Source organism: Protopterus annectens, chromosome 1.part1, assembly GCF_019279795.1.
Source record: "Protopterus annectens isolate FY-2018-M chromosome 1.part1, PAN1.0, whole genome shotgun sequence".
Taxonomy (NCBI): domain Eukaryota; kingdom Metazoa; phylum Chordata; order Ceratodontiformes; family Protopteridae; genus Protopterus; species Protopterus annectens.
In genome coordinates, this window is record NC_056726.1 from 757,745,543 (window position 1) to 757,769,831 (window position 24,289).

Sequence of the window (24,289 nt, forward strand, 5' to 3'; positions counted from 1 at the left end):
AAGGAGATACTAAAATTGTGACGGTGGATAATCAGCATGCACTGTCAGTCCTTTATCAAGTACTACTGTTGCCACTTAAAATAATGCCACAAGATTGAAAAGGCAAACTCCCCCCTGAACAAGTCCATGCTACTTCATCTCCTGTGTCATTTTGGATAAGCTACATTATGACTCCTTATGACTTTTTCCATGATTTTCCATAGTACACTAATCAAGTTAATAGATCTAAAATTTAGATGAGTGACACATAATTAATATGTTGAAATATCTCAAGAGACTGCAATTCTTGAGGGTACTGTTTTGATAACTTACAACAAACCTTTCCCCAAAGCTCCCCCTCAACCCTACATATTTGAACAGCAGATCCTCAAAGCCCTGTCCAAGGCTAAAAATACAGCCTCAATGGGACCAGATGATATCCCAGGAAGTCTTCTAAACAAGCTAAAACATGAACTAGAATCACCAGTAAGTACCCTTTTCAAGCATAGCCTAACCACAGGCTTTGTTCCCGCAGAGTAGAGAACAGCTACAGTTATCATTGACAGTTATTCCCCTCCTCAAAGGTGGCCTAGCAACAGACTCGAGGAATTACATACCCTTAAGTCTTACCAGACTCATCTGTAAGGCCATGGAACATATCATTATGGACTTCATAAATAAAGACATAATTAACCTCCATACCCTGGATCCTACCCAATTCAGGTTCATGGAGGGCAGATCCTGCCTTTTAAATCTGGTGGATTTCTTTGAAAGGGTGACCAAAGCCATTGATGAGGGTAAATCTGTGCACACAGTATACCTTGACTTGGCAATGGCATTTGACAAAATCCCAAATTCAGGCATTACTGATAAACTTAGCAAACTGAATGCAAACCCCTTAATTGTAAGATGAATTGCCAACTGGCTCACAAACCGGACACATGCTATCAAAGTGGGTGACTCCACATCAGCCAGTAGACCTGTTACCATTGGGGTGCCACAGGGGCCATTGCTTGGCCTCCTACTGTTTGGTTTATACTTCTCAGAAGTTCAGGTCAAAACTAAAGGATTGTGGCTGACCAAGTTTAAAGACAAGTGCAAACTAGGTACAATCATTAAACCCCCAAAGATGTTAGTATACTCCAGGAGACTCTCACACAGACCAATGGCTGGTAAATTAGTCATGGTCTCAAACTGAATGCAAAGAAATGCATCATCATTCTCTTCAGCACAAACAATGTCCCTTCACACTATCAAATCAACAACTATAACCTAAGTACCTATGAAGTAGTAAGGGACTTGGGATCACAAGTTGACTGCGACCTTAACTTTGACCACCATATGCCTACTGTAGTAAGGAAAGCTTTCTACATAGAACACTTGATTAGTAAAGGCATTGCCTTGAGAGCAAAAGAAGTTATAACCCCCCCATACTTAGCACTCATCTGGCCCATAATTGAGTATAATGCCCCATTGGGCATGTACCGTACTAAGTATCTACATCAATTAGAGAGACCTCAGAGGTTTCTAACAAAGAAGATCAAGGGGCTCCAGCATGTGCCTTACACAAACTGACTAAAATCCCTGTCACTATACTCCATATCATATAGACTTCTTAGGGGAGACTTATGCCTGGCCTTCAGAGCAATCCAAGACCCAAACCTAACAAACTTACTGCATATGCATAAATCAAACTGGGCTAGGGCTACCCATTCCAGGACCTAAATATGGCCTGTGACTTAAATAGGACATGCTAGAGGGACAGATTTATCTCCCAGTGACTGCCGCGTCTTTGGAAGAGGTTACCAATTCATGTGAAAAAGAGCACCTCTATAACTTTGTTCAAGAGGAACCTGGATGAGTGGGTGTGGGCATCATAAATTCTTACCAGAGGTAGTGCCCACAATCCTCCTAGACATGGACAGTCATCACTAAATGCAATCTTGGGTATTGACTAGCATTTCTATGGTATTACATTGGGATGAAACAGCTAGGCTTAAAATTACCACGGGTCAATAGCCTAGTAATCTCCTATGATCCTATGATCCTATGAATTACAGACTCAAACTCAAGTTCTGAATAAACCAATGTGTTAAAGCGAGCTCCTTTCCAATGATGAAATGAGTGCAAAAGTAATTTATTCACAATTTGCTATGTTTGTAACAGATCAAAAGATTTGCAACAGATGTCTTTGAAATCTGAAGACATTGTTCTAGTTCTCACAGGTTGTTACAATTTGTGGACAGCAGGAAGCTGAAGGGTCACGCTATAGGTTTCTTTGTTGTTATAATTATAACTAACATGATAGGTGAGAGCGGTGAATTGGCATTTCACTTGACCCCTTATCGTGCATTATCCGGCATTTCACTTGTCAGTGTCCTACAGGATGGAAAATCTTAGGTTCAAAACATATCACAATGCAATGATAGCTTTTAATTAATTATATGTTGTCTTCATGTGATGGCCTCCTCTAATTGTATAAATACATCACTCAAGTGATACAAAAACAAATGAAGTATAATCTGTTTTGGCAGTGGTAGGGAAAGATGTAACATAGGTATCTGTATAGATGGATGGTGTGATATACACAAACTCTGGGGATGAAAAAGTGGAATAATTCAATGATCTAAGGCAATTCTGGTACAAGACAGGCTGCAGTAATAAATTTAATTAAGATATGAATGACTACCATTAGAATAAATATGTACAGGATGATGACATTACTTTGTCATCCTCAGTGGAAAAGTCTGTTAGTCTAAGGCTACATCCACTGCCGGGAGATTGAAGCCCTGATGACTGGCAGGTGACTAATGTTTATGTGACAGCTCCAGTACTTGAAGAGTTGCCTAGGAGATGGTGAGGATAGCATGCCCAGTTGTCCTATCTTGGAGGGGGAAGATATGATTACCTATTGCTAGACCATCCTCTGCATGGTACCAGAAGTCTAGCCTCAGGAACACTAAGTGTGCTGGCCAAGGCTGCAAGAAGGCAGCATGCTATAAGCTATAATCAGAACACTGAGGCTGGAACTGGGATGACATTTGTATCTACTGCATGTTCAAATGGGGGTTAGGAACACAAATTCAACTATTTATGATGGCTACCTCATGCATGACTTTTATCCCTGCTACTCAGGTAGAAGGTTTGGTCACTGCAAAGCTATAATTCCATTGAAAGAATGCCACCCACAAAGGATGATGTGGGGGTGCTGTGCCTGACACAATGGAGAGAATTAACTCAGTAGGTTACTGAAACACACCAGATGATCAAACTGTTTAGGTCCAGAATGTCATTTTAGGGTCTGTGTAAGTAACTTGCATGTCCTAACTTTCTAATAGGCTGATTCAAATTAATTTAACCATATTATGCACCCAGATTTGTAACCTCAAACTCAAGTTGTGAATAAACCAATGTGTTAAAGCGAGCTCCTTTCCAATGATGAAATGAGTGCAAAAGTAATTTATTCACACTTTGCTATGTTTGTAACAGATCAAAAGATTTGCAACAGATGTCTTTGAAATCTGAAGACATTGTTCTAGTTCTCACAAGTTGTTACGATTTGTGGACAGCAGGAAGCTGAAGGATCACACTATAGGTTTCTTTGTTGTTATAATCATAACTATCATGATAAGTGAGAGCAGTGAATGGCATTTCACTTGACCCCTTATCGTGCATTATCTGGCATTTCACTTGTCAGTGTCCTACAGGATGGAAAATCTTAGGTTCAAAACATATCACAATGCAATGATAGCTTTTAATTAATTATATGTTGTCTTCATGTGATGGCTTCCTCTAATTGTATAAACACATCACTCAAGTGATACAAAAACAAATGAAGTTGTGAAAAGATAGAAACACCAAAAGCTTGCTTTATACTGGGGCCTGTGTAGGAAAACATTAGAAAGCAAGCAAAATGAATGAAATCAAGACAATACTGTTTATAATTTACTGAATGTTTAATGCGTGAAGGCTGTATAATCCTAGTATAATCTTTGTTCTCTCTCCCTCTGACTGAATCTACAATTACCCAACAGTTAATGCATACCTTCATTAGTAATGAAATTTGCTGAAGCTTTACCTCAGATAAACGTATCTCATTTTTAATGAATGTGAATGACAATGCTTCAGGATAAAGGGTCAAGTGCTTTGCTCTCTGTCAAACTTCTCTAATGGACTAGAACCTATCTACATGTGAAACGTGTATATATGGGGAGAAGATTGATGGAAGGGATCATTTTAGATGTTCTAACCATTAATTCTTTCTACCACAGATCTCAAGCCTATGATCAGCACCTACAAAGATGAATACCGACCTCCTGCTCAAATTGTGAAGTCTAAAGTGATCCGGAGGAACCCTCTTATAAAGGTAAATTTCCATTCTCACTCTTCTTTAGTTTATAACTTATACTTTGATTGTATGACCCTTAAAACAATAATACTGAATCCAATCGAACCTTTCAAGCTGCAGTATCTATTTATTAACAAAGAATGCTGGTGTCATGCTCATTCTCTTTAGTTTTGCACTTAGCATTTAAAGCATCAAGACATAGAATTTAATGGTGACAAAGTTTTGTAGGAGGATTTCACTTGTCGCAAATAATATTTTGAGTGAAAATGTAAAGGAAAAACCTTATTAATTACAGCATGTGCTCAATTACCTCAGAAGAAGTACAATATGGCTTTACATAAGTTCTGATTTTGTTAAAAAAAGTTTGCTTTTTATAAATTCTGTATCTATATATGAAATGTTCTTAACATTTTTATTTTTGGGGTTGGGAATTGTGTGCATCTCAGAATCACATTGAAACTATTTCATCAGCTGATATTTATTTAATAACATTTCACTTAGCTCTACAGACATCATTCCTTTGAGTTTTGTTGGCTTAGATATATGATTCAACACAACAATCCAGATGTTTACCAGATCACCTGGCACTATAATAGAGAGGTAAAGACTTGACTACATCTCAGGTGACCAGAGTTCAGTTAGTTGTTTGGACAATGGAAGTGCTGGGTGAGGAGGGTAGGCAGGAGCAGGCAATAAAAACATGCCAATTCTGCATGGAGGAATACAGCTAGCTGTGCTATACTGTTACTCGTCAAGAGAGCACATGTTAGGATGTAGCTATGGGAGGTATGGGAAGCATGAAGCACATACGTTGGGGGCAAATCTAGGGCAGTTAAAGTGGCAAAATATAGACAATGCAAGGACAGAGTTTAGGGCTGACCTATAGGCTTTCCATACTGTGCACTCCCTTATACCTGACTCTGACTCTTAGGGGATAAGTGGGCTAGTAGGGGTATGTCTCAGTCTGGGGATGAATAGGCTATAGGATGGGAGTAAGCCTGTCATCTTCATAGGGGATCAAATAAACTGATAGGATTGAGGTAGTAAAAAGCCATTATGTTTTGGTGACTGTGGTGAAATAAGCAAAAATAAGATAAAAAATAATAGGTGTAAAAAATGCAAAAAATCCCATCAGTTCTTTTCCAACCATCATGTTGTGTTTAATGTTTAGACCTTGGATCAATGTACATAGGGCAACTCATCATGACAATATACATTAGCGTTCCCAATGACAAGGGAACATTTTAACAAACAGTGATGGGCATGTATGTGTGTATTTATTTATTTATGTTTTTATTTACTTACTTATTTACTACTTAATTAAGCTTGTTAAGTAGGAAATATGACTCAGAATTAAGTCATGTTAATGGAGACCCTGCAAGGAAAGCTCCAAGAATAATAAAGCATAAAGTTAAGTATATAAATACAAAGAAAGACAATACAAAAATATATGCAGTGTGATTGTTAACTTTGAATATAAACAATATATGCAACTATGAGTCTTAACTAAATGCTGGAAACACAAAGTGGCAGCAAACATCATCATTCTACAAATGTTTGTACACATGGGCTGTGACAAAGACAACAGAGAGCAGAGAGTCATTCAATTTCCTTTGTAATACAGGACAGATAGTATTGATGCATGTGTAGGGGTAATGATTTAGCAACAAGCAATGAAAGGGCATGTTTTCATTCACAGGTAGCACACTCATCAGGTTAAGAAGGAAGTGATACTTTCGTCAAGTTACTGAATCATTTTTTTTTCTCTGCAGCTTTCTTTGACCTCCAAATGGCAGCCTTTGTCTTGTGGTGCCCTCAAGGAAAGGGCATGCCAGTTTCCAAAGGCACACACAGAATCATCAGTATGCAAGCAGAAGCCTCCTGTTCTGATAATACCAGTGGATGTTTCTAATGACAAAGGTATGGGTTGTTATATTATTCAAAGCAAAATAGTTCTGCTTCTCAGGTGTTTTCCTTACATTGATTAGCATTGCTCATGGGATTATTATTCTAAAGGTTATTTCAGGAGCTCAGTGAGCGGAAACATGCAGTCACACCTCTTCTAATTTGTTTATGTTTGTTTCATCCAGTAGCTCTCAGAAGTACAATGTAAAAAGACATCTGCAGGGATTTATGTTACTGTCCAGTTTTTTATCTAATAGAAGCAAAAAAAAATACTTTGAAATATGAGACTGCAGCAATGCCCTAAATATTATTATAGACCAAAATGCAAGAGTTTTTGTTCATTTCACTTATGATCTCTAGAATGCAGCATGCAAATGTGAAACAAACTAAAATCTCAAATATAAAACAAAGCAAATTGTGTGGGACTTGAACTTGGCCTACACAAAAATCTTTTCTAAAGGAAGCTAGTGTACCTGTAAATGTATTGTTTTACACACAGGAAGAGCATCTGTCTGTGGCAGTTGTGATTTTTGCTTGTGCAATATTGAGTAACTGTTTATTTCTAAGTTTGCATTCCACACTATAAGGGCATGACTTATCCATCAAATGACTGCTCCACCTCTGTGAAGACTGTGGGCTCAAAGTAAAAAGACGTTCTGTAAGACAGGAGACAACAGGAGGCAGCATTGTATAGTAATGTATCCATGAAGGTAGTGAGCATGTAATAGTGTTAAAGCTCACTGCATGCTATTTCTTTGCTAAATGGGGTTAAGGGGTAAACATTAGCAGCCAATATAACAAGGCTAGTGGGTATTTCCCCAGCAAGTTATTTTCTTATTGACTGGCATGAATTTTGAATGTTGAAATGCAGTTCTCTCCTAAGGAAGGGGGACATCATGCAGTTACTGGCCAATACATTTACTTTCCTCCCATTCTATGTGTCAAAAGGTTGCAGAATGAGGGCAAAGGTTAAAAGGACAGCCCAAAAGTAATAATAAAAAATGGCATTCCCAAAAGTGTGGTGTGGAGCAGGCACACAACACATGAGCCACTACAAACAAAATGTTAAAAGCCATAGCAAGGAATTAATTTCAGTCTGCAATGAAGTTTGTGTTAGTTATGCTAACCATCTATATACAAAACATCTGTAATCCAGAGTGGTCCTAAGCAATTACATCTGATTATTCAAATATATATGAAAATTAAAACAAAATGAAAATAAAAAATATATATACATAAAATGATATGTGATACAGTGACAGAGAAACTAATGGAACTGATTACTAGTATAACATTTTTGGAAAACTGTTAAATTAAATAAGACTCTCTCTCAGTAGTTCCCCCTTCATAGCTCTCTTGTAATTTAGGATATGTTATTGACCTGCTTGGCCTCATGAAATGTGTGCTTGACAAACTTGATGTAAATACTGTATCCCAATACATAGACAGCACTGCCAGATTGTTGACGTTTTCATTTAAAGATGACAAAAGGAAAAAGCACCTGACCCACTGCTATCTTTGTCCAGTGTGTAAGACACTGTTAAATATCTGTTACATTGGTCCCATAAAGCATTTAGCTATGTAAAAGTAGATTACTTTGATTTGCAGATTATTGTTGTGCATTTATTAACCCATCAGTGCTTTTGCTTTCTAAATTTATTTAGTATTCTTGCTTCTGTCCCAGCATATGAAATAAAACCAGTTATTGTCTGCTGAATCAGTTACATTAAAATATCAATGCACCCTTATTTACAAGCCTTTGCAAATGGAAATGGATGCATAAAAGAAGTTTTATTTGCTTCCTTTTGTGCAAAACTCAAATGTGTTTGCTCTGTATATGTTCAGAATTATTTTCCATGGAGTACAAGGAATCTTATGTAATTGTATATCTTACAGAGCTGGCAAATGTAATTGTTATCTGAATAAAGATGCAAGGATAAACATTTATAATTAAACTCATCCTGCCATAAAATAAATCATAGGTCATCAGTTTATGAGTAAATAAAATTAGCACTAAAGAACTACCAAATATGCTAGATAAAAGGTTTCTGTCAAAAGGTACTTTTCATACCTCTCAACATCTTAGCCCAAGAAATCTGGACAAAGCCAAATATAAAGGAGGAGCAAAGGCCCAAAAATAGGAACAGATTTTAAAGATTGCTCATGTAAACTTACAAAGTTGAAAGAATAAAAGGTTTTGCGTTAGCCTGCATTTTCTGATAGATATGAAGTCTTACACTCAAATGACTGTCATTATTTAATGACTTCTATCCTCAATGATTTACCAGGAAACCACAAATTTTATGAGAAACAGAGCAAGGATAACAGGCAAAATCTAGGCATCCTGCAAAGGTTTGCACAGTTGGGAGGTATGGCACTTGTTAAGTCAAAAATGACTTTAAAGAGTCTTGAGAGGCTAGCAAAGACAAGCGCACAAACTACAAAAACATTTTTCAGTTCTGGAATGTCAACATCTGTCATGTGTGACCGACAATATACCCTATGATCCATTCCTTAAAATTTCTAAAAATGTGAATAATAAACTATTTTTGAACATAAATCATGAATTGGTGGCACAGAGGGATAAAGCACTATCATTTAGATCAGCGTTCCCCAACCACCTGGCCGGGGACTAGTACCGGAGCATGGAGCACTTAGAACTGGGCCGTCAGGTAAGGTAAGTGAATGCCTGTATGAGTGTGTATGTGTCTGCCTGTATGTGTGAGTGAAAGCGTGCATGAAAGCAAAAGAGACTGTGTGTGTGTGAGAGATCGGGAGAGTGAGAGCTATGTGTGAATGAATGCAGGAATGAATGAAGAAGTGGCTGTGTGTGTGTGCGGAATCGGAAGAGTGAGAGCAATGTGTGAATGAATGAAAAAGTGCCTGTGTGTGTGTGTGTGTGTGTGTGTGTGTGTGTGTGTGTGTGTGTGTGTGTGTGTGTGTGTGATCGGAACAGTGAGAGCAATGTGTGAATGATTATAGGTATGAATGAGGAAGTGTCTGTGTGCCTGTGTGAATGAATACAGGTATGAATGAGGAAGTGGCCGTGTGTGTATATGTGTGAGATCGGGACAGTGAGACCAATGTGTGAATGAATGCAGGTATGATTGAAGAAGTGACTGTGTGTGTGTATGTTTGAGATCAGAAGAGTGAGAGCGATGTGTGAATGAATATGTAAATGAAAGAAGAAGTGACTGTGTGTGTGTGAGATCGGAAGAGTGAGAGCGATGTGTGAATGAATGAAGAAGTGTGTGTGTGTGTGTGTGTGTGTGTGTGTGTGTGTGTGTGTGTGTGTGTGTGTGTGTGTGTGGTATGGACGATAGGTACACAAATCTCATAGCTGCTGTTGCAGCGATCACTCTCACTCTTCACTCTTTCTCTCTCCCCCTCTGTCTTACACACACACACACACACACACACACACACACACACACACACACACACACACACACACACACACACACACATGCACGCACACACATGCACGCACACACACACACACACACACACACACACACACACACACACACACACACACACACACACACACACCTCTCAACCTCTTTCTTAGATCACAAAATCTGGACAAAGCCAAAAATGATGGGGGGACAAAGGCCCAAAATAGGGACCCTTTTAAGTACTGCTCTTACAAACTTTGAAAGTGGATAGAAATGCAGGTTTTGCATTTGCATGAATTTTCTGAAGGGTATGAAGTACGAAACTCAACTGTCTGTCATTATTTTCTGACTTCAGCCTCAATGATCTGCCTGCGATTTGCCAGAAAACGACAATTTTATGAGAATAAAAACAAAAATATGAGGCAAAAATCTGGATATTCTGTGAAAATCTTAATTATTGCTCTTATAAACAAAATCAGTAAGGTTGCCATTAGGTTTACTTACTTCGCAACCATAGTAGATCAATGTTATGCTGTTAAGCAGAATGTACACTTTTTTTTTTTGGTAATTATTGCCAATTGTCTTTTTATTGTACTTTGGAGCTTTTCTACCTGGGTCTGGCCTCCTCATTAAACAAATGTCAAATAAATAAATAAATGCCTACTTTATTATGCATGCTGCGAGATGGCCGGTCCATGAAAAATTGTCTTACATTGATACCAGTCCTTGGTGCAAAAAAGGTTGGAGACCACTGATTCAGATGACCTGAGTTTGAATCACAGCTGTGTACTGGAAGAGTAGGAGGTGGGGTGAGAAAACACATTTTTTCTGGTTATTTCAGTGTGGTAGAAAGGAGATGAGGATTACGGGTGGCTGACTGCTTCCATGCAAGTGAAAGCTTGCATGTAAGAAGTGGTCATATGACTGGCGCATATAGCCTTGGTGATTCCAGGAAGGTTTAGATTGCTTTCAATGTGCAGGCATAGAGGAGCACATGTACATAGGGTATAGGTGGATAAGACCCACACTAGAAATACCCCTACAACTCTTAGTGATAATGTTGCAAAGCTGATAGGGAATTGACACTATATATTCCATCACAGAGACAAGCAAGACAGGATGCCACAGGTCCCCAGTCTGAGGGGAAAGAAACACTTACCTGGGATAGGGGACAAAGCTGCTTATCTCCAGTAACAGAGGCAAGGTTTGGACAGGGGCACAAAGAACCCACATGGCTGCTTGAATGTTGGCCCTCCTACATGGCTTACCCCATACTGCACTAGATATGGATTGAGCTGAGTCTAACTGGGGAAGGCTTGATAGTTGGCAGGTATGGAGACAAAAGGCATCCAAAAAACTGTTTTGGTAGAAAGTGTGATGAAATGAAGGGTGCATTTATAAAAAGAGTTTACTATTGCATTCAGATTAAGCAATCTATAGCCAAATTTTTAAGATGAAGCATAATAAAATCTCTGCAAGTGTTAAAATCTGACAAGGTGAATCCCTTACAGAATGAATGATACATAACAAAGACACTGACACATATTGGCTAATGTTGTTAATATATAAAAACGTAAAGCACTTTTAGGTGCGAAACATAGGTTTTTGTGCAAGAGAAATAATAACATCACAAAACACTGGAAAAACATATATCCATATGCAAACACCAATAGTCAAAGGACTACTTTTCCATGTATGAACAGTAATTTGCGTTGTTTTGTTACCTCCGTACAGGGTTTTCTATATCCAGTTGCATATACATTTTTCTGTGTTACACATTATTCAGGATGGGTCATGTGTATTAGTGAATGCATCTGTAAATAATTTTTATGTATGCAAGACCCATAGAAGTTTATTTGAGATGGTCAGAGAACATATAACACATATTAGAAACAAGCTAGAGTACAGTGTATAGACACATTGAAAGTAACAATGATGCACATTGTGCAGATACAATGAAAGTAAGAACGATGCACAATCTCTTTTTATTTCTTTGCTTTTGATATGGTACATAGAAATACAAGAGGGGATGGCTGAGACAATGAGTTATTACTGAGCAAGTCTAAATGGCAGATTTTCTTAGACACTTATGGTCCACATGGACTAACTGAACATTTGTTTTCTTTAAAGCATAAGGAAAAAATAAAAAAACAGAAAAAACAATGATACTGAATTATTGTACTGAATGCTTCTTTATTTAATTGTTCAGCTTCTATGGCAGGTTCTGGATGTGTCCAGGGAGTATTCACAATTAACATGTTTTAGTTCACATTCTGGTGGTTTGAAGAAACCTCTATAATTAAAAGCTTTGGCTGTAAATCTGTCTCTGTTCTATTATTGTTTGTTTTGTTATGTTTATCTTTTTTTTTATATTTAGACTACTACTATAACCAGTAAATTATTTTTGGTTTTAAGTATGGCATTGGAAAGAAGGTTAGAGATATTCTTACCAAAATTGTTGAAGGCATGCCTGGTGAATGTTTTAAAGTAGAAGCAATTGCTGTATAGCTGGTAGCTGTTAAGGCTTTCCTTCCACAGAGTAGAGATGACAACTAAATATATATCAGATGGGGTTCTGTTTGACATTAGGATAGCTTTTGACTCCATGGAATGTGATTTCTAAGGGAGATCTTAGATGGCCGTTGTAAATTATTGTTTGTATTGTACATAGTCAGCCACTGTAGCTAGATAGCACATGCATATAAATTACTGAACATGTGCAAGATCTGTGCCATTTTGTATAGTCAGTCAGAGTGAATGCAGGTATGAATGGAAATGCACATATGAGTGTGTTTGAAGTAATGAGTCAGTCAGTTAGCTTAACCATATGTTCCAGTTACAGCTCCCGATGTCTTTATGTACAATAAACAACTTGAACCCATCACAGTGCCTCAGTGTCTCATTTGATACACAAGATGCAACATGGTGTCAGAATGGATCCGAAGCTGAAACAACTCACAAACCATGAGGCACACAGTTAGAAATGAAGGAATATACAGGAACCAACTTGCAAACAGGTTAGCAGTTATTCAAAGGTGCTTAAACTTGTTTCAGTGATTTTTCAGTTGCTGAATAAGTGGTGAAGCATTTAAAATGTTCGAAATAAATACTGAGATAAATGAAATGTCTAAAATTGCAACATACTGATAAAACTATTCAAAATAAATATAAAAGACTTCAAAATAGATTCCAAAATGTTAAAATGTATGAAAAGACTAAAATGACTACATTTTTTCACAATGTACTACTTTTTCACAGTAACAAAAACTTTTCACAGTATCCAAAGTGTCCAGAGTGTTCACAATGTTTTCAGTGTTAAAGTAAAGCCTTTTTGGCATTACAGAAGTGTCTGGAGTATTCACAGTATTTGCAGTGTTAAAGAAAAGCCTTTTCAGAGAGATTGTTGTGCAGCTGTGCATAATTACAAATACCTGTTATATGCTTATATTTAAACAAATTTTGTTTTCATGGCAGAGGAACTTCACAGACCTGAATTGCTGGTATTTGATAATATTGCTGAGAATTGGCGAGTGTTTGAGCAAGAATATGATATGTTCATACAGGCTACATTTTCTGATAAAGATGCACATACAAGAGCATTCATATTTCTTAATTTAGCTGGCTCAGAAGCCATTGAGTGAGAACATTCATTTGTGTATGCTCCTGCTGTGTATGCAGGGGAGGGGGAGAACTGCCTTATTGTGATACAGGCTGAAATGAGGGAAAACTCTGAGTGTTTAAAACATATTTAGAGAAATGTGCAACCCTCAAATGAATATTATAATGGGAAGGTACATGTTTTACAGAAGAAATCAAAAGTCTGGTGAGACTATAGCAGCATATATTACAGACTTAAGAAATAAAGCAAAAATGTGCAGATTTGGTGATCTGAGAGATGAGCTGATAAAAGACAGGCTTGTGTGTGGTGTTAATAATGATGCAGTGATAAAGATTTTGCTTCAAGACAGGGATTTAATGATGAGCATAGCCACTGAGATTTGTTAAATATATGAGCTTACATAAAAGCATACAAATATGCTTACCAATGAGAAAAAAGTGCATGTAGTACCTGCCAGTGCGAATACTGACAATGTACAACATAAAGATAAGATGAAAAAGAAATGTAAACTGAAGGGTGTGGCAGTACCCAACCTTGACTATTAACTGAATGGGGCCTCAGCAAACAACTTCATTGTTAACTGTCATAATTGTGGAGGTAGTCATGAACATAAACCAGAAAAGTGCTTAGCTTTTGGTCAGCAGTGTCATAAATGTAAAATGTGGAATCATTTCCAAAGACTTTCCAAGTCTGAAGTGGCACATACTTTTATTAAAATTATTAAAAGAGAGCATCCAAAGATGCAAGTAGATCAGATAGAAAGCCATGAGCAAACTTTCAATGTTGATGGGGTCTCTGTGATTGATGAAACAGTTAACACAGTAGATTATCAGTTGGCAGTAAAGAAAAAATATTTTGCACTGTTTGGATTAATGGAAACATGTAGAGCTTAAAGGAGACACTGGATCCAAGTGCAATGTTATATTAGCATAAATGTTTTCCAAAGTAAGAGATGGTAAGAAACTTGATTCAGCAAATTGTGCAAAACTACTTGTTTATGGTAGTGAAGAGATTCAAACTGATGGTGCAGTAGTTCTCACATTCCATTCTGCCAGGAATAGCTATGACTTGCAGTTTTGCATAGTCAAAAGACACGTGGAGTTACTGTTAGGCCACAAAGACAGTTTGAGAATGGGACTAATTTCATTTAATAAAGAGGTCCACTGCAAATATATAGAGCTGAGTATATTTTTCTGCATTATTCTGTATTATAGAGCTAAATTGTTGCTTAGATATTTGTTGTCTTAGTGTTCTGCAAATATACAGAGATCAGTATATATTTTTTTTGGTTTTATAATTTGCACTCTGATTCCTCACATCTCTGTTGAACCCCCCCCCCCCCTCATTTTGGTTTCTATTGCTTGTGTTTTGTTAACTCAAGGTTCCCTTAATTTGAACTGTTAATAGCAGCAGTCTGCATTTAAAGTGGATCTGTATGTTGAGAGACAGCCTTACAAGACTATCTACAAATATATAGAGCTGAGTATATTTTTCTGTATTATTCTGTATTATAGAGCTAAATTGTTGCTTAGATATCTGTTGCATTAGTGTTCTGCAAATATACAGAGATCAGTATATATTTTATTTGGTTTTATAATTTGCACTCTGATTCCTCACATCTCTGTTGAAACTTTTCCCCACCCCACCCCCTCATTTTGGTTTCTATTGCTTCTGTGTTGTTAACTCAAGGTTCCCTTAATTTGAACTGTTAATAGCATCAGTCTGCATTTAAAGTGGACCTGTGTGTTGAGAGACAGCCTTACAAGTCTATCTGCAAATATATAGAGCTGAGTATATTTTTCTGTATTATTCTGTATTATAGAGCTAAATTGTTGCTTAGATATATGTTGTCTTAGTGTTCTGCAAATATACAGAGATCAGTATATATTTTTTTGGTTTTATGATTTGCACTCTGAATCCTCACGTCTCTGTTGAACCCCCCCCCCACCCTCATTTTGGTTTCTATTGCTTGTGTGTTGTTAACTCAAGGTTCCCTTAATTTGAACTGTTAATAGCAGCAGTCTGCATTTAAAGTGGACCTGTGTGTTGAGAGACAGCCTTACAAGTCTATCTGCAAATATATAGAGCTGAGTATATTTTTCTGTATTATTCTGTATTATAGAGCTAAATTGTTGCTTAGATATCTGCTGTCTTAGTGTTCTGCAAATATACAGAGATCAGGATATTTTTTTTTGGTTTTATAATTTGCACTGTGATTCCTAACATCTCTGTTGAAACTGTCTTCCCTACCCCCCCTCCCTGTTCTTGGTTGTAGTTTAAATTTGGTGGCTTTTGCAGTGCTCGCCCCACTGTAGATTTGATCTTGGACACTCCCCCAGTCCCATCTCTTTACTGCATTCTACCTAATAAACCCTTTCTGCACTTGCTTTTATTCCTTTTTAATTTAATTACATGTTTTCAAACTGTGTGTGGACTAATATTGCTACATATTCAGGTGTGCCAGCTTGCACTGCATGTGAATTGCTTTTACTACTGTTTTTGCTACTTTTCTGGAAAAAAATTTGTAAGCCTGTTTCCTACCTTTCCTGTAATTAGTGTTCCAGATACAGATTTGCTGTATCCAGGACTATTTGTAAGCTTCTGAGCCCCCAAGCCTTTCTGTGTTGGAGGGAAGCCTTCTAGCTTATCAGTGGGAGTGGTATGTACTAGGTAACCTCTCTACCACATAAAGAGTGGCTCTGGCCCAGAATTTGTAGTTATTGGCCGTTTGGGCGGTCTTCCATCTATCTCAACTTTCTGATTTGAAGGCCTGCATTTGCACTTGTTTCTGTCCTGTAACTCCTGGGCCCACCTCATTTGCTCACTCAAAAAAAATAAATAAATAAAAAAAAAAAAAAAAACATTATCTGCTTTTACTGTATTTGTGTTTCTTCCTACTTTATTTTGCTTTTGCATCATCTTAAAAGTACTCGATTGCATTTGTTACTGCTTGGTGTAACTCATTCTAAGCCTTTTAGTTTAAGCACTTGGGCTTCAGACCAGTTGTTTTACATTAGGAAGGTTTGTGGTCTGCACTGTATTGGCAGGACAGGTAGCTTACATCCTTCTAGGTTGGGAACTGCTGATTGAGGGCTAAGTGTCTTTTATTCTAAAAGTGTATTAATTCTGGTTTAAGCACTTGGGCTTCAGGCCAGTTATTTTACATTAAAAGGGTTTGTGGTCTGCACTCTTGTGGGAGGAGAGGCTGGAATCTGCCCTTCTGAGCTGGGAATTTCTGGTTAAATGCTTATAGTGCCTGCATATTTGAACTGCTTCTTACTGAAATTGGTACACCTTGTTTGCTATAGCATAGAGCCCCCATAGTGCCTTTTTTAGGCAAGGCTCAAATTCTAAACCTACCACCCTAGAACACCAAAAAGGAAAAAAACTAAGGGTAATGCTGCTCAATGCCAGAAGTCTCAATCTCAAGATGCACGCACTCGAGGCCCTTCTCAATATGGAGAACATCGATGTCTGTGCTGTGACAGAAACCTGGTTCAAGGCTCCTGAGAGCACCCCAGCACTAACAGGTTTCACCTCATATCATGCGTTCCGGCCCCAAAATCCGGACAACACCAAGAAAGGAGGGGGGGGTGTCCATATTCATAAAGGACACCCACACCTCAAGGTTGGTGGCAATGCACGATGCATCGGAGACCATCCAGGTGCAATTAACCATAGGCAAGACTGCTCTGCAATTTGTAGCATGTTACAGGCCACCCTCTCAAACTCAGGAACCTCACATGGCCTTCCTGAAAACATTGGAGGGGATAAATGTATCTCCAAACACCATCATACTAGGTGACTTCAACTACCCTAATATAGACTGGGAACACTACTCAAGCCCGAACACTCTAACCCAAAGATTCCTGGAGTTCATAAACTGAAATGCCATGGAACAACTAGTCACCATCCCCACAAAAGGAGAAAACATACTTGATCTCATCATCACGAACATGGGATCAAAATGTTCAACACCAGAAGTATACCCCTCACTGGTGAGATCAGATCATAAACTAATCTCGCTGGAGGTCCTGATCCCGCCCCCCACCTGAAACAAAAAAGACCACAGTGAAAAACTTCTCAAAAGCCGATTTCACACTTCTAAAAACTAGTGTGGTCTCCTTTAAGGCCCCTGAGCCAGTGGTAAACATTACTCAAACCGCTGAATCACTTACAAATGCCTTCTACCAGCACCTACAGGACTGCATGGATCAGGCAATCCTAAACAAAACTAAGACTCTCTGTACCAAAGGCAAGCGTCCAGTCTGGTGGACCCCAGCCATAAACAAGCTCTACAACAAAAGGAGGAAGCTACTACAAGATAGAGCAAAATCCTTGAAAGGTAAGACACCTTTGATCATTATAAGTAAAAACTAAGAGCTCTCATAAAATCATCCAAGGCAAATTTTGAGAGAAAAATCGCCAAGGACTCTAAAGACAATCATAAGGCCTTCTTTAGCTATGTTAGAAACCTAGGAGGAAACTCCCAGATATGCTCAGAATTAGTTCAAAATGATGTGAAAATTACTGAACCTACACACATTGCTAACATACTGGCTGACAGGTTCAGTGCAAACTTCTCCCCTCCCCAAAAGGAGAGATATCTATTCCAGAGGATTGTAGCCCCCAAACATCTCCAACGCCCAGGTGAGAACTGCCCTCACTAAGGCAAAAACACAGCATCCATGGGACCGGATGGTGTCCCCGGCTGTGTGATTCATGAACTCAACGAGGAATTAAACCCACAGTTAGGACAGCTGTTTAATCTTAGCCTCACCTCAGGATACGTACTCAAGGAGTGGCGCACGGCGACTGTGGTCCCACTTCATAAGGGCGGTGCCTCCACAGACCCTGGAAATTACCGCCCATTAGCTTGACAAGCCTTATCTGCAAAGCCATGGAGAGGATCATAATGGAACTCATAAATAAAGACATAGGGAACTTGCAGACTTTGGATCCAACCCAGTTTGGCTTTGTCAAAGGCAGATCCTGCCTCTTAAACTTGGTTGACTTTTTCGAGACAGTCACCAAGGCCATTGATGAGGGAAAGGCAGTCCATACAGCCTACCTCGACCTGGCAAAGGCCTTGACACAATACCCCACTCAGGTATCATCGAAAAACTCATCAGCTTGAATGTAAACCCATACATCACAAGATGGGTTGCAAACTGGCTAAGTGACAGAACCCACAGGGTCAGAGTTGCTGGAGCCATGTCAGACTCAAAGCCTGTCACAAGTGGTGTCCCACAGGGCTCAGTCCTGGGTCCACTCTTGTTCGGCATCTACTTTTCTGAAGTACAAGCAAACACAGGAGGGTTATGGCTGACAAAGTTTGCAGATGACTGCAAACTGGGGGCCATAGTCAAAAACACATCTGACACAGATATCCTCCAGAAGGGCCTCACAGAAATGGATAACTGGTGCCAGAGCCATGGCCTGAAGTTAAACGCCAAAAAATGCATAGTCATACCCTTTGGGAAAAACAAGGTTACCCCTAGCTACCATATAGGTGGCAATCCACTGAGCACAGAAAAAGCCATCAGAGATCTGGGGACCCAAGTTGACAGTAGCCTTTCGTTTGACACTCATGTTGCTAAAGTAGTTAGGAAAACCTTCTATATCGCCCACCTGATCATGAAGGGATTCACATCTAGATCAAGGGAGGTCATCGTCCCCCTGTACTCATCACTCATTAGACCTATGATTGAGTACAATGCCCGTTCGAATGTATCTGACCAGACACCTGCTGCAGCTTGAAAGGCCCCAAAAGTTCCTCACCAAAAGGATAAAGGGTCTCAAAAATATGTCTTATGCTGCCCGACTGAAAGAACTCCAGCTCTATTCAGTCTCATACCGCTTGCTCAGAGGTGACCTGTGCCTGACATATAAGGCCATGTCAAACCCAGATTTGATGAATATGCTTCACCTCAAAAATCTAGATCCCTCAGAACCACAAGGGCGGAGACTTAAACCTTGACACGGTTATAAATAGAACGTGCTGGAGGGACAGATTCATCACCCAGAGACTCCCTATGCTGTGGAACAAAATCCCGGTACATGTGAGGCAGAGCACCTCGCTGGCCTTGTTCAAGAGGAATCTTGACCAATGGATGGGAGATCGCAGATATACCCCAGGGATTACTTCAGTGTCACTGCTTGACAGAGGCACAGAAAAATGATAGGCATAGTTTTTATTCAAACTAAAGGGGTGGCGAAAGCCACATAACTATGGGCTAGGCTTATAAATGCCCTTGGGCAGATAGCCTAGTATGAACCTATGAACCTATGAACCTATGAACCTATAGACTAGATCCAGGCCTGCTGAATCTACCTTTGTTTGTATAACTTGAGCACTAATCCAGGCATTCTTTAAAGTATTCAAGTGTATCTATTACTGCTTGGTAGTAACTTGATTAAAGTGTAGCTAACATTCTAAGTCTTTTGGATTAAGCACTTGGGCTTCAGACCAGTTGTTTTACATTAGGAAGGTTTGTGGCCTGCACTGTGGTGGCAGGACAGGTAACTTACAGCCTTCTAAGTTGTGAACTGCTGATTGAGGGCTCAGTGTTTGTTATTCTAAAAGTGTATTAGTTCTGGTTTAAGCTCTTGGGCTTCAGGTCAGTTATTTTACATTAAGAAGGTTCGTGGTCTGCACTCTTGTGGGAGGAGAGGCTGGACTCTGCCCTTCTGAGCTGGGAATTTCTGGTTAAAGGCTTATAGTGCCTGCATATTTGAACTGTTTCTTACTGAAATTGGTACACCTTGTTTGCTGTAGCATAGACTAGATCCAGGCCTGCTGAATCTAGCTTTATTTGTATGCTTGTTGTTTGTTTGCTTGTTATTTCCCTGAAATGCTAATTCCACCTAAAATGCGTTTTTTCAGTGCTTCTGTGGATCCCTAGTGATATCTGCATTGCTTACTTTACTTATTTCCTTATTTCACTTGAAATAAAGTTACTGTTTGTCATCTTTGCATTTAAGTTACCTGTAACACATTGCATTTAAGTTACCTGGCACTTGCTCACTAAAGCAATTATATAAGTCAGCACTAAAATATTAAAAGCACTACACCCTCACAAACTCCCCTTGAGTACCTCGTTCCTCATTGGCCCTTTTTTTTCAATTATAAAGGAATTCCCAATACTATTCTAGCATGTCCAAAGGTCAGTTGTCAATCTCCTCTCCGGTCCAGCTGGTGAATCTGGGAATCTTGAGGCAATGTTACAACTGCCTCATGTACATAGACAACCCTCTCCTCCTCCCAACAAATTCCAACACATGTGAGAGATGCAACCATATAGCCATACTGGAGGCTAAGCTCTCTCAACTCAGTAGTGGTGAAACCAGTCAGGAGGAGAAGGAAACCACACTCACTACAATTCCAGTCTCACATAGACCTACCATGACAGCAAACTAAACACATAAACACACAAAAACATACTCGGAGGCTCTAAATAAAAATCTGCCTAAGCAGCAGAAACCTCCAAAGCAGACACCCAAGCAACCACTACCCCAAAACAGAACACGTGCAACACATAGCTCACAAAGCCAGTTTGCCGAACAGTCACAGCCCTTAAGGCTAAACAACACACCTGATACACTTGTAATAGGTGACCCTATCATCAGGCACACTGACGTCCCGCTCACCAGGCTGAACAAGGAGAAGGTCATGGTGAGCTGCCTGTTGGGCGCTAGGATCCGCCACATAACACAAGCACTCAGGTCACTCCAAGGCAAGTACAAATATGACTCAGTCATTGTCCATGCTGGTGTGAATGACCTGAGACGTACCTCCCTGGACTACATGAAAAGAGACATAGAGGAGCTCTCTGAGCATGTAGCCCAGGCCGGTATGACCCTGACCTTGAGTAGCATCTTACCCTCACCAAGAATGATGCCACAATATGAAGACAAGATGATCAATTTCAACAATTGGCTTAAGTATTGGTGTCATTCAAAGGGGATCCAATGCCTGTCAGCCTGGGATGACATGCTTGACAAGCCACGATGCTTCACTAGGGACAGCTTGCACCTGTCACCCCTGGGCTTTCGGATATTGGCAAAGGCTCTTGCTACCCCCATAGTGCCTTTTTTAGGCAAGGCTCAAAAGACAAACCCACCTCCATAGGTATCACAAGGGATAAGAAACTAAGAGTAATGCTACTCAACGCCAGAAGTCTAAACCTCAAGATGCACGCACTCGAAACTCTCCTTAGCATGGAGAACATCGATATCTGTGCAGTAACAGAAACCTGGTTCAAGGCTCCCGAGAGCACCCCAGCACTACCAGGTTATACCTCATACCATGCTTTTCGGCCCCAAAACTTGGACCGAACCACAAAAGGAGGGGCAGTATCAATATTTGTCAAAGATACCCACACCACCAGGTTGGTGGCACAGCACGAAGCATCAGAGACTATCTATGTACAACTAACAGTGGGTAAAACTGCCTTCCAGTTTATAGCCTGCTACAAACCACCCTCCCAAACCCAGGAACCCCACTCGGCCTTCCTGAGAACACTGGAAAATATGAAGGTCTCTCCAAACACCATTATATTGGGCGACTTCAACTACCCAAACATAGACTGGGAGCATTACTCTAGCTCCAATACCCTAGCCCAAAGGTTCCTAGAATTTATAAACTCAAATGCTATGGAACAACTTGTTACCACTCCCACAAGAGGGGAAAACATACTGGACCCGATCATCACCAACATGGAGACTCTATGCTCCAGACCAGAAGTGTATCCCTCACTGGTAAGATCAGACCATGGATATTCACATCCCGACTCCACCCCCTGCCTTGAAAACCACAGTGAAAAACTTCTCTAAAGCAAATTTCACACTCCTCAAAACCGAGGTGGAATCCTTCAAAGCCCCCGGGCCTGTGGAAAATACAGCCCAGACCACAGAATCCTTTATAAACGCATTCTATGAACACCTTCAGGAATGTATGGATCATGCAATCCTATATAAAACCAAGCCCCAATCCTCCAAAGGCAGACGTCCTGTCTGGTGGACCCCAACCATAACCAAACTATACAATAGAAGGAGGAAGCTACTACATGACAGAGCAAAATCCCAAAAAGGGAAGGCATCTCTGATCAGTATTAGCAAAAAACTATGGGCACTCATAAAATCTTCTAAGGCCAGCTTTGAGAGAAAAATTGCACAGGACACTAAGGATAATCCCAAGGCTTTCTTTAGTTATGTTAGGAACCTGGGTGGAAATTCCCAGATATGCTCAGAATTAGTCCAAAATGACAAAAAATACAACAAACCCACAGACATTGCCAACATCCTAGCTGACAGGTTCAGCGCAAACTCCCCACCAAAGGGCAAATATCTATCCCAGCAGAGTGCTGCCCCCCTGACATCTCAGATGCTCAGGTAAGAGTTGCCCTCTCCAAAGCAAAAAACACAGCATCAATGGGACCAGATGGTGTCCCGGGCTGTGTCCTACATGAACTCCAAGAAGAGCTAAACCCAAACATAAAACTACTGTTCAATCTCAGCCTTACTACAGGATATGTACCCAAAGAGTGGTGTACAGCAACAGTGGTCCCTCTCCACAAAGGTGGTGCCTCAAAGGATCCTGGAAACTATCGCCCCTTAAGCCTGACTAGCTTGGTCTGCAAAGCTATGGAAAGGATCATCATGGACCTCATAAATAAAGATATTGGGAACCTACAGACACTGGATCCTACCCAGTTCGGCTTTCTTAAGGGCAGATCCTGCCTCTTAAACCTGGTTGATTTCTTTGAAACAGTCACCAAGGCCATTGACGAGGGGAAGGTGGTCCACACAGCCTACTTGGACCTCGCAAAAGCCTTCGATACAATACCCCACTTGGGCATTTTAGATAAGCTCACCAGCTTAAATATAAACCCCAATGTCACTAGACGGGTTGCAAACTGGCTCAAGGACAGAACCCACATGGTTAGAATTGCTGGAGCCAAGTCAGACTCCAAACCAGTTACAAGTGGCGTCCCACAAGGCTCAGTCCTGGGACCTCTCTTGTTCGGTATATATTTCTCAGAGATACAGGCCAACACGGAAGGACTGTGGCTGACCAAGTTCGCAGATGACTGCAAACTGGGCGCCATAATTGACTCTCCAGCTGACACAAGCATCCTACAAAAGGGCCTCATAGAAACAGACAATTGGTGCCAGAGCCATGGCCTCAAGCTAAATGACAAAAAGTGTATAGTCATCCCCTTTGGCAAAAACAAAGTGCCCACAAATTACCACATAGGTGGTAATCCATTAAGTACAGAAGAAGTAATTAGGGACCTGGGGACCCAAGTTGATAGCAATCTCTCATTTGACAACCACGTGGCCAAAGTGGTTAGAAAAACATTTTATATAGCCCACCTAATCATGAAGGGATTCACATCTAGATCAGGGGAGGTCATTGTGCCTCTTTACTCATCCCTCATCAGGCCCATAATTGAGTACAATGCCCCTTTTGGGATGTACCTTACCAGACACCTGCAACAACTGGAAAGACCCCAAAAGTACCTCACCAAGAGGATCAAAGGGCTCAAACAGATGCCATATGCTGCCCAGTTAAAGAAACTCCAGCTCTACTCAGTGGCATACCGCCTGCTCAGAGGCGATCTGTGCCTGACGTATAAAGCCATGTCCAACCCGGAATTAATGGACATGCTGCACCTCAGAAAATCCAAATCCCATCGAGCTACGCACTCGAGAGACTTGAACCTCTGCACTGAAATAAATAGGACATGCTGGAGGGACAGATTTATAACCCAGAGGCTCCCTTCACTCTGGAATAAAATCCCAGTCCAGGTTAGGCAGAGTCCCTCACTGACTCTCTTCAAGAGGAATCTTGATGCGTGGATGGGAGATCGTAGGTTTACCCCGGGTATCACTTCTGTGTCACTGTTAGACAGAGGCACAGTATACTAACCTCAAAAAAGGGCATAGCAAAATTAATTTAAAATGGGTGGCGAAAGCCAAACACATTCTGGCTAGGCTTATAAATGCCCTAGGGCAGACAGCCTAGTATGAACCTAT

At 40.1% G+C, this 24,289-nt stretch overlaps 1 protein-coding gene across 1 annotated transcript in view; it reads left to right on the top strand.

Moving 5' to 3' along the window:
- The first annotated feature begins 4,258 nt into the window (after positions 1 to 4,258).
- LOC122813409 overlaps positions 4,259 to 24,289 on the top strand; it is a 180,445-nt gene continuing 160,414 nt past the window's right edge. The window contains exons 1-2 of the mRNA XM_044085721.1: positions 4,259 to 4,345; positions 6,100 to 6,247. Of these exons, the coding sequence (XP_043941656.1) occupies positions 4,262 to 4,345; positions 6,100 to 6,247 (232 nt within the window). The 5' untranslated portion in view covers positions 4,259 to 4,261. The remainder of the gene's footprint in view (positions 4,346 to 6,099; positions 6,248 to 24,289) is intronic.